General features: G+C 41.7%; 1 protein-coding gene across 6 annotated transcripts in view; it reads right to left on the bottom strand.

Annotated features, from left to right (window-relative positions):
* LEPR (leptin receptor) overlaps positions 1-17,769 on the bottom strand; it is a 46,816-nt gene that overhangs the window by 18,269 nt on the left and 10,778 nt on the right. For 3 of the 6 annotated variants that reach the window (XR_007906322.1, XR_007906336.1, XM_051797888.1), the window contains exons 1-6: positions 15,457-16,120; positions 11,634-11,692; positions 8,924-9,226; positions 7,840-7,957; positions 2,733-2,938; positions 597-742 (exon numbers count right to left, since the gene is read on the bottom strand). Coding sequence is in view for 4 of the 6 variants with exons in the window: in XM_051797888.1 (XP_051653848.1) it covers positions 597-742; positions 2,733-2,938; positions 7,840-7,957; positions 8,924-9,226; positions 11,634-11,673 (813 nt within the window). In the remaining 2 variants the exon portion in view is untranslated. Of the gene's footprint in view, positions 1-596; positions 743-2,732; positions 2,939-3,222; positions 3,363-7,839; positions 7,958-8,209; positions 8,816-8,923; positions 9,227-11,633; positions 11,693-15,456; positions 16,121-17,769 lie in introns of those variants that run through there. The other 3 variants (XM_051797894.1, XM_051797900.1, XM_051797903.1) reach the window with 3 other exon arrangements.

Genomic DNA, 17,769 nt, shown 5'->3' with positions numbered 1-17,769 from the left:
ACAGGAAAAGAGAAAGACACAAATTAGTCTAGAGAGTAGTTTTTAGGTAGCAAGTTGGGTAAAAAAGCTTTCTTCTTTAAATTTACTGTGAATTTGATTCTGGTAGAAGTTGCATAACTCTGTGGAAAACAAGTTATTTCATTATGGATTGCTAATTAACGGCTGCTTTTTATTCCAGAGCCAGTTGTGTGGTAGAAAAGGTAACTCGCTAATAAAATCTATAAATATTAAACATACACACATGTATCATAGAATTTGGGGGTTGCTGAAAGTAAAAGGCTTTGCCTTCAGACTTCACAGAACCTAGGATTTCATCCAAACAGAAAGATAGAAGTTTGTTGTAAGACCCAGCAGGAAATGGGCCTTTCATCCCTGTGTAATGGCTCTTTACAGATGTAAAGTCCAGCTTTCCCAGCTGAGGGAAAGGCAATGTGCCACACCCAGCTCCACCAGACCTGTCATGTTCCTCAACCCACCAGAGCTTCTACTCAAAGACAAGGAGGGTTGTGAGAAATCCTGGGCTCTGGGAGAGCCCCCTGATCTGTGTTGCTTCATGGGAAAACCGTGGGAAATCCAAGAGCACGGAGCTGCCTCACCTGCCAAGTGCTGTGCCCTGGCTTTGCAGAGATCCTCACTTGGTACTGCAGAGGGTATGGCAGCAGTGCAGGCTCAGACCAGCACATCTTCACCTGACCTCCCTCTGTCATTTCCAGATGCAGGTTCAAAGGAGGTTCAGGCTTTACTGCAGACAAATTCATTGATAAGTTCAGCTCCAACCTCATTGCCTGTGACTGCTGGGTTTTACTGAGCCAAAACTCCCTCTCACACCTTCTCTTTAAACTCAGTTTTCACAAGCTGCTCTACAGCTGCTGTGTGACACTGATGATGTGTAGCATCACTGAAAAAGCGTGCCCTGGCACTGTTATATAGCTGGTGATCACAAAATGCTGTTTCACCTGGTGTTTGCCTTAAATCTACATGAATTCTTTGCCTTGGGCCATGACTCTTCCCAGCAACCAAGTACCAGCCTGCCTGGCTGAAAAGATGGGATGGGTAAGAAAGGGATGGGAGAGCTGAGCAAATCAATCTGCTCCTCAGAAGACAGGAGATAATGTCCTCATACAAAGACTGTATACAAGGACTTTCTAAATATTCCCATCCTTCCACAGTGATTATGGTTCTGAAAGAAGGTCTCTAGGAGAGCTACCTTAGGGCAAAGTAAAATGGAGGGTTTGGAAATTTCCCACGAGGATGGAGAGAACTCTCTGGAGAGGGGAAGGGATGGGCAATTGGGAATGATCACTAAGATTGTAGTCCCACTTCCCCAGACAAAGGCAAGGACCCCAGATCCTACTTCTATCTGTTTCTCAGACCTTTACAGATCACCAGTCTTTTGGTTGGCCTTGTCCCCATTCAGAGATTCGCTCTTACAAAACATTGCAGGGTGAGCAGCAAGTGCAAAACCGAAGAGAAAACATTTCCAAAACATTCCCATTGGGCAGTGGGGATGTGTTCCCTTCCAGTTCCACCTGCACTGGGTTTCCAGCTCTCTAGAGTGTCTCATATAAGTAGTATTACTGGAATCTCACTCAGTTACACCACAAACCTGTTCTTATTTTCAGTATAAATTCACTCCACTAAGTCAGATCTTATTTAATTATTACTTATAAACCATCTCAAAGCAATTAAATTCATGAAGCCCAGCAGGGAGTGATTTGGGAGGAGGCAGAGCTCTGAAAACCAAAGTCAGAGGCTTTTACATCACACTCTTACGAATCAGATCACACTTTCTGAACATAGATAATGATTTCTATTCTGCTGATGCCACTGCTCTACTATAAGCAAAAAAAATAAACATTACACAAGCATTCATAGTTTTACATTCAAAATAATTTTAATTGAGCTGAATCTTGGCAGAACATATACTAATATTATGCATTTTTAAAACATACTTCACTAAGCAGAACTAACTAATTATGTCATTTTAAATACTGGCAGACTCAAGTTTGAATTTTTAATTTTTTCCTGTAGCATAATTTAAAAGCAGCAGATGAAAAATGCAACCTCTCCTCTTCAAAACTAGCTTACCCAGAGACTTTGTACTGATCCTGTCTGCAAAGCACATCAGTTGGGAAGAAGTTTATAAAACTCATAAGCTTTTAAATTAATAAGAAGTTTATAAAACTTCAGTTTTCCCCCCCACAGCTGACAGACTCCTTGCCTTTACGGAATTCATCCAAATCTGCAGTAACTGGGCATATTGGACAGCAACACATATCAAATTCACATTGTCAGTACAGTTTAACTTGATCAAACACAGAGGAATGTTTTCCAACTTGGACAATGATGGTGTTGAACATATAAGGAAGGGAAGCAGCAGGACGACAAAGCTGCTTGTGAAAAGAGGTGGGGTTATTTGTTAAGTAACTTTTGGAGCAGCTTTTTTCTCCCCTCAGATTTTAAGTCCTCAGCTACATGGACAGAAAAGCTCCCTCACAGCCCCACAATGAAACACAGAGAGGCCCTGATTAGAAAGGAAAGAATTAGAAATAACAAGTACATTGACTGTCTGGCCTCTGCTCACTTTGGTTTGTACTGGAGCCCAGACAGGCATTAGGAGCTGAGAAATCCCAGGAAGCCTTTTCCTGTCCTGTCTGTGCCCTTCTTTTCCAGGAGAGACATCCTGCTGCTGTTGCCCATTAAGAACAATTGAAAATATAGGTCATACTCACCTATGTCAACGGGCTTGACTGACATCAAAGGTGACCACAGAGGTGTCACACCAGCCAGCACCTTCAGCCACATGATGTAGGTGTGGTTGAGCCTCAGAGAGGGCACAAGACACTCACATGTGTCATCCTCAGTGCACTCACACTGAGCAATCCTCACAGTCCCCTGGAGAGAGCTCGTGGACACATTTCCCAGGGACAGCTCTGAGCTACAAAAGGGAAAACAAATCATGAACCAAAACAGACCATGAACCAAAACAAACCAGTACTTTTTCTATATCTCAAGAGGTTTGTCCATCTAGATAAGGTTTATTTATAAAAAATAATATTAATTGATGAAAAAAATAAAAAAGGAAAAATTGTAACTAATGGCTTTGACTTTGCTGCTTCTCCCTTTTGAAATTGTTTCCAAGTAAAGTAGTTAACGTGATTTCATTAAAAGTATTCCTAAGGCTTGGCTTTAAAGCAAATGTGTTACAACACTACATGATACCTGTAGTTTAGTCAGACTAGCTCCTGATTCCTGAAGGTCTCATTCCTAGATCCTTCTCAAGCACACAAAGTTAGTTTACTTTCCAGTGGACTAATTGGCAGCTCCCTGCACTCTCTCCCTCGAGATTATGTTCTAATTCCTCTTCATGAGGCACTGAAATAATATTGAAACAATTTCATATTCCTTCCAGCTTCTGCTACAATTAAGCATTACAAGTAATAAAATAATCAAGGAATGGTTTGGGTGGGAAGGGACCTCAAAGCCCACCCAGTTCCACCCCCTGCTATGAGCAGGGACATCTTCCACTATCCCAGGTTGCTCCAACCTGGCCTTGGACACTTCCAGGGATGGGGCAGCCACAGCTTCTCTGGGCAACCTGTGCCAGGGCCTCCCCACCCTCACAGCCAGGAATTCCTTCCCAGTGTTCCATCTAAACCTACTCTCCTTGGAACCAGCAGTCCCCAAAGTATTCTTTATTCTCATTTCTAATCCACAGATATTCTTCAGTCTCTTCCAAACACAGTTCCATGTTTATGGAGTCCTGCAGGTATTCAGTGGCACAGGCCTCCCTAAGGTAGGGGATTTAAGAGTGTGAATAGTTTGTGGCCAAACTTCTCACAGCAGCAAAGCCAAGACAAATCCTGACAGCTAAACCACTTTGGATTCTTTCCTGCTTTTGACTTTTCATCTTTAAAAGAAAAAAAAAAAAAAAAAAAGCTTCTGTTTTGAATTGTTCCAAAGTAATTTTGGAATAATTTCTGTACAGTAAGGGTTTTGTTTTACTAATTCACAGAAAGAAATTGAAGTTCAGAGAAAAGAACCTTTCTGTACATTTTTTAAATAGTTTTATAGCTGGCATGACTCATTGGAACACTTGAATTCAGAGAGGGTAGAGAACTAAAAGAATGGACAAGATTTTCTGTGCTTTTTTTGGTTTTAGTCAATTTGCTATCTAGTACTTTTATTTGAGTGTAAAGCACAGGGGACTGGGCATGATTCACTGCTTCTCTTACCATTCTCTGCCCTACTTAAAAAGGAAAAGGTCAAAACAGAAGAATTATGGATTATGGGAAGAGCAGATGCAAAGCCCAGACTGGGCCTGCAGGAACCCCACCAGGGTCACTCCTGGCTCATCTGGAGTCAGGGCCTCATCCCCCCATCCTGCACTGATCAGCACACACAGGTGCATCCCCCTTGGGTTTAGGACATTCTCAGGCTGGGAGCAAGGATTTTTAGCACCACTCTGCCCTCATAGCACTGTGCTCTGCAGTAACCACCCCAGAAGTTATGCAAGTTCCTATGAAAACGCAGTTTACATTTATTAATGCTCCAGCCAGCCAATACTGACATTCCCAAAATCATTTTCAGTAGGGCTCACAGACTTCAGGACACAAGAATTATGCTGATGGCATCTGGCAGACGTAGAGCTTTTAAATTACTTGGAATTATTTTGTTTTTATAGTTGTGGCTCCGCTTTTTTTCTCCTGAATTTTCTTTCAAAGACTTTGCAGAATTTTCTTTTAAGTTTCTCTGCTTTCTACTGTTTCTCACTGATTTTATTAGTCTCAAAAAAGCCACAATCAATTCATAAGAATGTAGTCTTTTCATCAAACCATGTCTTTGATCTGATCTATCTGGAAACTGGTTACCACCACCCCACCCCCTAATCTTTCCTAATCATTATTTCAATTTTTAACCATCAAAATGAACTTATTTACACCCAAAAAGCGGTGTACAGGAGGAAAAATGGTAAAGAGTTTTTCTCCTTGTTGTGCCAGTGTCAGTACTACTGACTCATCAACCCTCACAAGTTCAGGAGAGGTCAGTGCCCTCACACAGTAGAGCGAGAGGAGAAATTTGGGGCAAACTTCAAACAAGTGAAAGGCAGCGTGGCTTTCAGCTGGAAACATGGGATTAAAGCATAAGAAGAAGGAAAAAAATGAAATACTGCATACCCTGAACCACAGAAATAATTAATTGCTGTCCACTGCAGCAAGGGCACAAGCCCAAGGCTTGCTTTCCTCCTCCACTCCAAACCCTGTCACAGATTTAGTCACCACCTTAACACCTCCTAAATATTTTATATTTTGGTGCACTATTCAACCCTACTTCAGAAGGTGATTTTACTTATGCTACATTTATCTGTGGCCCCATGGCAAACTTTTAGACTTTAAATGTCTTGAGTGAATTTCAATCATATTCTTGCAATTGGAAAAATGAACTGAAAATAAAAAGTCAAAACTATTTTAGGAAGAAATACATGAACTTCTACAGTCCCTCTAATTTTAGGAAAGGTACATCCCATGCAGGTAGCTATGAAATAAAGGTACTATTGTAATTCTGCTCTCAGTATTTCTATATATTGTTTGTGCAAGCACCACCTTTAATAGGAATCAGTGGAGCTGTCCAAGGTTCAAGGACTTTCCATAAAAATATTCCAGTGTATTTGATACGTAACAGCTCCAGCAAAATCCTTCTTTGAAGAAGCTGCCCTGTTAAACTGCAGAACATCTGATGGCTGTTGAGCTCATGGGAGGATAAATCTGTAATGAAAGGTTGATATTCCCTGGCTGAAGAAGGCTCGGTGTATGACTGATGCACTCAACTAAGACACCAGTCTTGGGGCTAATGGATGGTTTATCCTTCAAAAATATGGGAGTCTAGTCCCAGAACTAAAGGAGAGCCCCACAGGTACTTCAAATAAGTCAGAAATATGAATGCATTCTATACACCACCATCTGTTGAAAGAGCAAGTGATAATCAGTGCTCCAAATGAACATTTATCTGTGTCACTCCAAAGGGATCCCTAAGGCTAAGGCATTTCTGCTCATGGAATTAACCACTGGGGTTTACAACATTCCTAGAAAGAACAATCACTTTTGGTAGACAATTAATCTAAATTATCTAATTTGGAATAATCTTTCCTCTCCCAAAGCCAAGCCAAGGGGAAGGTACAGCTCCATCATCACCTTTGCTTGAGCCTCTCCCAGAACAAGGCACTGGTTTGGGCAGAACAAAATACTTCTATTCCAATTATACCTTTACAAGCAGGAATACTGTGGATGTGCAAAATAAGAGGGTATTTCTTTAATGCTGTAAAAGATAAAAGCTGGGAAGGACCCAAGCTTTTTTGTTGTGGATTCTTCTAGGTCATTATTTTGTGCACTGCCTGTCCTGTATATGAGAATTCTGGCTTGGTCTCCTGACTCCCAGGGAGAAACACATGCCAGGAATGCATATTTTTAAAACTGGGCATGTTTTCAAGGTATTTTGGCTCATGTGAATAAAATGTTAAGGTATCAGCAAGCCAACAGGGAAAGCTGTCACCTCACCAAAGTCTGAAATGCTTTACTAGCTGCTCTCCCAGCACACAGGGATCCTAAAGGAAAAATATAAATACAGAATCTGGGGAGTGAAACAAGTTCTCCAATGTCAGGGACTGGTCTGTATCTCACCTTTGCAGCAAAGAGGAATCAAACAGAGAAATGCCAGGAGGACTCTGGTGAGTCCTTAGGGCCTGCTCTCCTAAATTGCATGGCACTTACTGAATTCCCTTCATAACACAAAGAACCTCTTCATCCCAGCTGGGACTCCAATTTGTTGTTCCATGGATGTTTGGCATACCAAAAAAATTCAATACAGAGATTACTGCCCTGGGATCACTGGCAAAGATTATCCTATTGCAGTTGGGACTGGATGGAACAGAGGCAAAGTCAGATTTACTCCCATAAACACCCGTGTAATGGTATTTCAGAAATCAAAGTAAGGAAGAACCAACTTAATCAAAATTTGATTTCAGCTTTAGAGTATTCTGTCAGCTAACCAACCATATTTATTCCTAGTTAATACATTTGCTTTCTACCCTGATTACAGGAATGATTTGTGGCAAGACATTTGTGGCAAGACACTGTTTTGTTAAGTAAAAGATATCACCTGTAAATTCAACTAAATCAGCTATTTAAGTTTATCCTGCTTCCTAAAGAAATTAAGTGTCTGTGTTTATGCCACTCTTTCCAATCCATCAGTAATTCAGAAGAAACTGTGTGGTTTCATGGAATCACACAGATCTTTTTATAACCAAATCAGGCAGGTCATATGCACAAGACCTGCCCACCCACAAGCCAGGATGATTCCATCTATCACCATTCCAGGGAATATTTACCACAGTGACAGTTGCACAGGTGAGTGTCTCTCAGAGGCATTGTTGGGATTAGAGTAGCATTTGGCACTGTATTACAGGTTAAGCACCATAATTACTTCAAGAGAGACGATATTATGGTCAAAAGTAAATAAAAGGCAGAACTAAGAGGGCAGCCTTAAAAGTAAGCAACTGTAGCAGCAAAGAAACTTTAACAAGTCAACACTGATTTCACTAAAGCGTTTTAAGAAACACAGAAAACACAAAGAAGGGTCTTCATTCCAACCATTTCTCATTTAAAGAAACCTAAATTTTCCATATTGTCTAAGATTACTTTTAGACAAGACAAAGGTACATAACATAATCTGCTTTCTAAACTCGGGCTACCACTGTGCTGCAACCTGGAATGCTGATATTTTAGAAAATGCTTTCAGATTTCCAATGTCAATAGTGCTAAATTTAACAGAGTCTGTACTTACCCAGCATAAAAAAGATTAACTTTCAAGTCCTCTCTCAAGGACAATCTCAAAACCCGCAGGTTACAAACCAACAGGTCCAGCTTGCCTTTAATCCAACATTCCATGTTCCAGTTTGAACCTAAACAAAAGAAAGGGATTACCCATTCCTGACCTACATTAAAACAAAATAAAACCACAACTGAAGAGCCAGGATAAAATTCACTCCCAAAGAGAGGACAAGTAACAGATATTCCATGAAGGTGAGGTTGCACCACAAATGTGCAAATGTTTATGAATAATCTGTATTGAATTAGATGCCCTTTGACACTTGCAAGGCTCCCAGTCTGCAGTACTGCTGCACTGGCATTATTAAAGAAGGACTGTTTTTTACCTGGTTTTATGGACAAGGCTGCAGGGTGGAGAAAAATGAAGCTGCTGCTGCTGGTTGCTGTGTTGCTGCTGTGAAGGGGCACAGCTCTCTGTGGCTGTGCTGTGGGTTTGTGCACATACAACTGCAACACGTGGGACACACTTTAACAGAGAGTCTTTTGTTCCATGGGGAAGTTCTTGGAAAATGAAATTCTACTCTACTGAGCTCAACGAGATTCCTGCAGGCCAGTATGTTCCTCAGAGACTGGGGTTTACAGGAGAAAAACAGTCTTGGAAAAAATAATTCTAATCCATGTACAGATACTTACTAATGCATCACAATTCATGCAGAAATTATGCCATTCGCTCTCCATCTCCCCCACCTCCTAAAGGAGTTTAAAGCCCATGTCCATAAAAAATATATAAAATATTTCTCATAGTGTGTAAACTCCTTTGAAGTTCTGGGCTTACATCCTCATATGCAGTGCTACATATTTTATTCAGAACTCCCCCAGAAAGGCAGCTAACTTTTTTTTCCCCCTTGAAACTGTGCTCTACAATCTCCTTCATCTTCCACTACAGACTCTGTGAGGAAGGATTTTACCCCACTGTGTTGTGTGCCCAGGATAAAAATGAATCCCCACTAATACAACCCACCCCTCTCCTCCCAAACAACAAAAAACCTCAACCTGTTTTTGAAGAAGTAACTTCTTCTGCCCTTGAATGCTAAACCCACCTATTTCTTGAGAAGCAGAGATATTTATTTCTGAAGGAATAAACTTCCTTGCCTGCAGGCTTGCTCTGTACAAAGAACAATCAATATTGTTGTCACTCCAAAGGCAACACAGAAAACTTTCTTCATTCATTAGAGGCTTGATTTCAGATGTCCTACGATGGTCTCTCCTCAAACCAAACCAACTCTCAACTCCGGCAGAGAAAGGGCTCAGAGATGTCTCATTCAGCAGCACACAGGGTAATGTAAAGTTCCTGGGAGGAATTGGATGGACCATACAATGGGCAACTGCCATTTGAAGGAAGTCTGCAAACATAAAGGCAAAGATATTGGAAATAAATGAAAAAGTTGATCTTGTCAGTGAAAAGGGACCGGTTGATGTTATACAGAAACACACTCACAGCATAAAAATCAGGCTGTTTCCAGGGGCTATTCTATGAGTTGCAGACACAATTACTAGAAACATCCCCTCTGAACTGGTGCCACAGCTGACAGATGTCAGCCTTTCTGCTTAAACTCACAACACCTAAACTTTGGATTTCTCAAGCTCTTGAAATAAGGCCAAGATTGTAGGGGAAGAACCTCTTTGAGTTAAAATGGCTTATATTAATCCAAAACACGGTGAATCCTATACCCAAGTTCACACACTTTACAGGTGTGAGTCTCATCTCCCCTGAGTGCTGGAACACATTCACTCCAGCTCCTATAACACAGCTCCATTTCTGTAGGAAAAAAAAATAATCCTGTTGTAAATATAAGACATAATCACACTGGAACTGTTAAATACCAGAGGATAGTGTTACAAGGATGTATGACTGGGTGCATTATCTGGGAAATGAGATGCAGAAAAAAGAAAATTTTTTTCCATCAGATCCTTCAAAATGAAATTGCTCTGACCACATTTGCAGCTCTTGTTGGTAAGTCAGAACTTGAATTCCACTCCCAAGGATTTTGAGAATGATGAGAGTGTGGGTTTTGGAAACAGCTTACTGTAAAACACTATGATTTCAAAGATTAAACCCTAGTTACAGAAAGGCATGTGGCTCATTTGTGCACTTTGCACTTAGCTGTTTGCTCAGTAAGGGCATAAATATTTTAAGCAGTTCATTAGATAGAAATTAATTGATGCTCTATGCTTGCAAGGGCCAAAATAAGAAAAGAACAGAATTTCTCTAGCACTGTTCGATTAATAGCACAGAAATATGAGCTAAACAATATAGAAGTACAAAAGTTTTTAAAAAATAGTAGATGCAGTGTGTTATTATGCAGAGTGTTAAAGTGTTTAGTTTTCTCTCTCCACAGATTTTGTGCTGCCACACTCTTGGAGGGTCCTGTTCTTTCCTCCTCTCCCATTTAACAGAGTTTGTGCCTCTGTAAATACCAGCTTCAACATGCCTCCTGGCTGCATGGGGAGGATGCAGCAGAGCAAACAGACTCTTAGTCCCTAATATATGATTTAAAAAGGACAAACAAGTGACATGAAGCAGGACAAACAACCAACGCACCACCCAATTCACAGCCCGTCAGCTCCCCTTCCAAGGAACAACTTCCCCCTCACATATCACACCCCAAGGGATTAATTAAATCTTATCAAGTCAAAATGTGTGCAGCTCCTTCCCACTTCTTTAGAAATGTAAAAAATAAAGTTAAAATGACCCAGAGGAAGCCCAGAACAGCAGCATATCTGAGCTAACAGGGCTAAAGACGCCAGCTGTGGTTATCTGCTTATGGCCAACCCATGGATACGCTGATTTTCAGTCATTCCAGGCCATCAGAGAGCACAAACTGCTTGGAAACCTCAGGAAAACTCCCTGAGGCATCCAAGTTTGTCAATTAAAGGTACACAATATGTTCAGATCACGTAAAGTATTTAAAAGAATGTCAACAATGCAGTATTTGATACTGAGTGGATAAAAGTACATATATAGCAAGATAAAAAAGATGTATATATATATATAAAAAATATGTATAAAGAAAAGATACAGAAATCTAATGATTTATTCATCTTCTATAAGGATATAAGATGACACAAATTTTGAGATTAACTTCACTGGATTAAAGTCTTCTTTCTCCCTGAGCATGATCATCAAGTCTTCAAAAAGTTCTTATTTTAGTAAAAAAATGAGAGGCAAATACCAGCTGTCCCTGAACAGCATCTGCCAATATTGTTACAGACATTTCCCGATTAGAAAACTAGTTTATTAAATCCAACATTTGCAGTTGGTTGAGCACCCTTTAACAGCCCTGTGCCCATGGAAGCAGGAATGTCAGCCTCCTAAAAAGGCAGAGCTCAGGCTCAGTGACACCTCGGCTACACTGAGACTTTGCAGTTCTGGTGGAAAAGGGATCTTTCCTTATGCTTTTGGACCTATTTGGGTAACAAAACAAATCACCCACAAATTTCTCTCTTATCAAATTCTGACTGGGGCATTTATCTGAATGTCTCTTGATTTACCACATACTTTCTACTGATGTTTCCTGAGCTTAAAAGTCAGTTCACTGCTTTTTTGGGGTAAGAGACACAGGCACAACCCTGAGAGGGTCAACATTTCAATCCCACACAATGACAACATCAGGTTCTTTGTACATTCTAGATGCATGTTGTGATAAGATACTAATCCAGTAGCATGACTTGAGACACCACTGTGAAACAGAAATGTGATTCTCTTTATTCTACACAACTTCCAACAGACTGATTCTTTTAGGAACTTACCCAACAGCACAAGAATGGTCAGAATGATTTGCCAATACATCTTGTTTTGTAGAGCTGATCTGAAAAACACACCGAAAATTAACTGAGAGCTGACAATTATCAGTCTATTATTTCATTAGGGTTTCATTTTGGTGCACTTCAGTTAATTTGACACTCACACCTTCGTAAACAGAATCGCAGAATTCCAGAATGGTTTGGGTTGGAAGGGACCTTGAAGATTATCTCATTCCACCCCCTGCCATGGGCAGGGACACCTTCCACTGGACCAGGGAAAGGAAGAACAGGCCAGAAAGTCATTTGAGGAAAAAAACTTTGCTTGGAATATCAAATACCAACACAGCTCTTTCACCATTAGGGCCCTCACTCCTCCAGGCTTTTGCTGATTATTGTTCACCTTCTGGGTTTGGTCTGACAGGCACTACAAACCCAAACAACCAAAATGTCCAAGGGATACCTAATTTTCCAAGTGCAGCACAGACAAAAGCACCCATTTCAACAGTGAAGACTCCACTAAATTTTACAGTACTATTTCAATATTGTTCTTTCATTTCAGGTACTTTGTTCTTTTTTATTTTCATCCAATAGCTATATAAATTCTGTTAAAATCTAAATATAAGCATTTTTATGCTTAAAGCTCCATAGAAGATATCAGAATAAAACAGAGTTTGGCTGCTGTTGTATTTAGCCAGAACTGAGTGATGAGTAAAATCTACAGCTCAAGTCAGACAGCAAATGCCAGGGCAAGAAATTATATTGAGGGAATCCCTCCAAAGTATTCCATTCCTTAAATATTTCTGAGAGCGGTTTCCTTGAGAACATCAGTGTAGCCAAAAGAGTCAGTGCCAAGGTTATGTAATCCACTGGCCTTCCAGTTTGGGGCTACATGTACTGTTATATATATATATAAATATTATATATATATATGCAGACAACTGACCAGTGAATGACAATATTCCAGGATTCTTGTCTCCCCCTTGATTCTTGTCTCCCCCCTCCAGCTGAAGGAGTGGGGAGCCAGAGCTGAGCCATTTCTCCAGCACAGACCATCTGCACTGTGGTCTGCAAGATGACTCAGTCCCATCCACTTTTCTTCCCACTCACCAGGTTATAATCAGGGTACATTTAAGCTACATTTTCAGCAATTAAAGAGGAAAGCTCAAAGGGTGTTCAGGCACTGGAAGGGGCTGCCCAGGGAGGTGGTGGAGTCCCCATCCCTGGAGGTGTCCAAGGAACAACTGGACGTGGCACTCAGTGCTCTGGGCTGGGTGACAAGGTGGGGATCAGCCACAGGCTGGACTGGATGGGCTGGGAGGGCTTTTCCAACCTCAAGGATTCTGCCATAAAAATGACCAGATAGAGTAATCAAAGAGATTCTGATGTCAACACTAATTCAACCATAATTAAAAATATTTGGACCAGGAGGTAAAAATAGAGTTCAGACCAGCTTGGACATCTTCTCTTCATACTTCTGTCACATTGATTTTTACAAAGGAGTTATTTTCCTATCCTGGCTCCAACGACATCCATGAACCAGTGCTGTACATGATCAAAAAGCTGCACATCCCCAGCATTTTTCTGTTCAATCTTCCTTGTGTAAACTTTACAGGGGAATTGGGTAAAAAGAGATATCTACAGATAAATCCCAGGGCAGAATAAATGTATTACTGGACCACAGAGGGCTTCCCAAAATCTTTTCCAGTGAGAATATTGAACTGGCCAGAATTTCTAACTTCACTCTAAGAAAGAATACAAGTTTTACAAGAACAGTTACAGGGAACAGGAAGCTAAATAAGGAGACTTATTAAAACTTGTAACTATAGCTTTATCCCAGAGAGAGTAAGTTAACACAGCAAGAACAAACCATTTTATGCATAACTGGGAAAGTGTTCATAAAAAGGAAGGAATCAGAGTCTGTTTTAACACATATATCTTAAAATACTGTGTTCCAGAACCACTGACTTTGCTGCTGTGTATAAAAAATTTTCCAATTTCTTATGTAAATAGTGTGTTCTTCTCTGTGCCAACCACTGCACAAAACATTTCAGCAAGCAGAGTCCCTGCCTTGACAAAAACACTGGATTAACACCAAAAAGCAGGCAAGGAGAACAGCAACAAAATAAGATCATTTTTCTTTACAGGTCGAGTGAGAAGTCATAGAATCCACTGTCATTTCAACATGGGAAACATTTTCAGCATAGCCTGAAACAAGCAGGACCCACAAACACCTGCACTGGGCATGGAAAATATACTGAAAGTTTTCCTTTTCCTTCTGGAGCTGCCTTTTTCTTCAGGTTCTTGTCTCAACAACTCACATTTCTGCATGTCTCCTTTCTGAACCTCACGAAGAGGGTTGAGGCGAGGAGGGGATTGCAGAACGAGGCAGGTCTACCTGTCCAGTTTGAACTGAGGGTGGCACTGGTGGATCCCTACAACCCATCCCAGACACAGTAGAGCAGCACAGCCCCAACACCATTGAACTCAGCTGTAAAATCCTCACCAACTTTTACAGGGACACAGAGATCACATGAGAAGTGTTGCAATGAGCCAGTGATGAATTTCAAAGCCTACAGAAATGTATAGAAACCTAATTTCCAGGATCTCCTATTTTTCCCCAACTAATATAACATACACATACAGGGTCTAGAGCTCTCTTTTTCTCATTCCCACCCTCCCAAAAACCAACAGCTGACTGTTAATGGGAAACAGGAACGTAATACTGCAGTCATACAAACTGTTTTTGCAAGCACTGCACCACAGCTGTTTTTAAATATTTTAAAAAATCACTATAAAGCATAAAAATATTTTAGTAATAATGGTCTCTGCACAGCATCTTCTGATCTGCTCTTTAAGGGTGCTGAGGGCTTCCCAGTCCTGTTGATTTGGGCAAGACCCTCCTGGGCATGGAATTTCATTGCTCTTGTCTGCCATTGAGCACATCAGATATCATTATTAATAAAGAGTTTGCAGTAAGTGGAACATACAAAGTAGAAATGTGTATGACTTGCACTGAAAAATTTTGCTTTCTAATACTAAAACTTTAACCAAGGCAACCCAAGCTGGGCAAAAGTACAGCTGCAAAATCAGGCCCCAAGAGCGTCCGTGGAGCCTCTCCCCTGAGACTCAATAGTAAAATGTCCCAAACTACAAAGAGTTTCTCAGGATTGTACAATTTCTCTTGTTTGTACCAAAAATACCCATCACAGATACTCATGCTGCTCACAGGCAGGTTCCCATCACCAGCCCAAGATCCAGCAGCATTTGCTCCTGCATCTTCACTCCACAGCACCGAAGTTTGCGCACAGTCACAACACACAACCTGAGAGACTTCAGTTTCATAAATACTCCTGATTTTCAGCCGGCAGTAGGGAAAAGCATTTTTAATAAAAACTTTCCCTCGTGTTTTTTCACATGCATCTGTCTTTTCTTATGCGCTGCTGTAAGCAGAGCTCCTGCGCTTACCTGGCGCTTAGGGGTGATACCACGTTACAGCCACGCTCGGTAGCTAAGGGCTCTCATTATAAACTCTGCTTATAAATGCTGTATCGCTAATTAAGTTTCCAAAGTGCTCTTCTATCAGAGCGGGCTATCACAGCTCCTGAGGCATCAGGAATTCACAGCCCACATCCACTGAGATTTTTCTTTTGCTTCAGAATTGAATCCCGGGGAATAGACGGAGGGAAAGGGCCGGTTTGGGTACCCTGTGCCTGCCTCTAAAATCTGGATTCTGCCACAGGAAGGCAACGCTCCCCCACCGGCAGCGATCAAGGGTAATCTCAGGGGGATGTTTCGGAAAACAAGAGGGAAAAAAAGTAAATTCACCGACCTGCTTCTCTTCGCTCCCGGAGTCTCGACCGACCGACCGCCGAAGTGACGCCGCCACCGCTCCGCTGCCCAGCCCCGGCCGGGCGCTCCCCTCAGCCCCGACGCTCAGCGCCAGTTCCCTCGGCCTCCCCCGGCTCCCTTCAGCTTCTCCCCGCTCCCCTCAGCCCAGCTCCCTCCACCTCTCCCGGCCCCGCTCCCTTCAGCCGCCCCGCCTCGCCCGGACGCCCCGCCCGCCCCGCTCCCCCTCACGGCTCCTCACACACACACGGGGTGCCGGGGGAAGGAGCGTCGGGGCTGGGGAAGGGTCTGGAGCAGCAGGAGCGGCTGAGGGAGCTGGGGGGGCTCAGCCTGGAGAAAAGGAGGCTCAGGGGGGACCTTCTTGCTCTCTGCCACTCCCTGACAGGAGGGTGGAGCCAGGTGGGGGTCGGGCTCTGCTCCCAGGGAACAAGGGACAGGGTGAGAGGAAATGGCCTCAAGGTGTGCCAAGGGAGGGTCAGGTTGAATATTGCGAAAATTACTGCCCAGGGCAGTGGTGGAGTCCCCGCCGTCTTTATGGGGCCTTGGCAGTACTGGGGGAACGGCTGGACTTGGAGCACTTTTCCAACTTAAACCATTCTGTGATTCCCTGAACACCTGTCCCCTTCAGAGCACAGCACTTCACTGAAGAAAATAAAGTTCCAGCCTTCAAAGAGCTGCCAGGCACTGCGGTGGGACATGCATTTTGGCCCTTCTGGACTTCAGTGTTTGTCCTGATGAATAAAGGGTTGATACACGTAAAGCAATACCACATATTTAACAGGAACTTGCAATTAAAAAACAACACCCAGAAGTTATTTCAAGGAACTTAAAGTCGAGGACTGAGCCCTGCTAGAAAAGACAGACTCAGTGATCTTGGAGATCTTTTCTAACCTTAATGATTCAATGCACCTTTAATCTTTCTTGTGCTCATCCTTTTGGAAAAGACAGCAAGAGTTTAGAACTAGCAAAGCAGAGACTGATAAGTCCCAGATGGGTGCAGCTGAGGGGTTTTTTTAACTTTTTTTTTTTTCTTTTCAGCAATATTATTTTAAACGAAATGCAAAACCAGTATCTCTGCTTCATGAGGTATGGAGAAAAATATTTATATTTACCTACTGCAAGCTCTTCTCAAGCAACCAGACTGTAACTATTTTTTGAATGGTGTAAACAGTTCTTGGAACAAAACCACTGCTTGGCTTTAATTTATTTATTGACTTTCTGTAATTCATGATCCATTTCCTCAAAGCAGCATCAGCCAATTTCGCTCCTTGTTAAAATGACCACCATCTCTTAATTGATAAATTCTATTTTTAAAATGTTTCTCTGTTCTAATACCTCAGTTTGAGAAATCTGACCACATACAACTTGTGCCTGAGGTTAGGAAACCACTGAAGTTTTTGTGTCCCAGACTTACACAGCATAAGCAAAAGCTGTCAAAAGCTACCACTAGAAAACCCCTTTTTATTTAGGTTAGAACATCTTAAGACAAACATTTCACAGAGCAAGTTTTTTTCACTTCCCTGTGTACCACTGGTGTTCAGTGAACCAGAAAAAAACCCCCTACGCAGCCTCCACTCATGCATATTTATTTATTTTTAAAGGGTTTTTTCCTCCCTTAATATCTAAACTAGATCTTCCTGAAGTTTAATCCTCTTACTTTTTCATAGTCATAGGAAGACAGGTATTTCCTCGTTTCAGAATTCTTTCATGTGTCTTACATTGTTGTCTCATACCAATCATCCTTTGTGCAAACTTAAGGTCCAGTTCTTTCTGTCTTCATAGATCATCTTTTCTGGAGACCTACTAAGGCTGATCTTCTCACTCTTCTACAACTCCCTGACAGGAGGGTAGAGCCAGGTGGGGGTGTAAGTCTATTCATTTAACAAAAATAATCCACCTGTCTGATTTAGAGCAGGATTAATTCCTCCCCAGTATTCAGAAGTTCTCTGTGGACTCATTTCATGAAAGGACAAAAGGTTTAAGTGTTGCTTTGGCTGGAGCAACTCTCAGAGCACACACCTTTACCTTCCAGGACAGAATCATTCCTTGTTAGGTGTCCAAACCTTGTTGACAGCGATTCACCTTAGAGGCACAAAGGAATGAATTCCATCATTTAACAGCAGAGGTGCTGCAGCAAGACAGGGATATCAATACATTGACTCATTTTCTGTCATCACCAAGAGAGATCTTTGAACAAGGTGTAATATGAGAAGATCTTCTCCTTTTTCTGCCCTTGGGGTTAAATTTAATATTAATGAAAAACCTGCCTCATATTGTAGAACTGTATTAACCTTAA

The sequence above is a fragment of the Manacus candei genome, unplaced genomic scaffold (assembly GCF_025592945.1).
Source record: "Manacus candei isolate 608988 ecotype Guabito, Panama unplaced genomic scaffold, ASM2559294v1 h1tg000005l, whole genome shotgun sequence".
In the NCBI taxonomy this organism is placed as follows: domain Eukaryota; kingdom Metazoa; phylum Chordata; class Aves; order Passeriformes; family Pipridae; genus Manacus; species Manacus candei.
The sequence above is the reverse complement of the archived record's forward strand: the minus strand, read 5'-3'. Positions and strand labels throughout refer to the sequence as shown.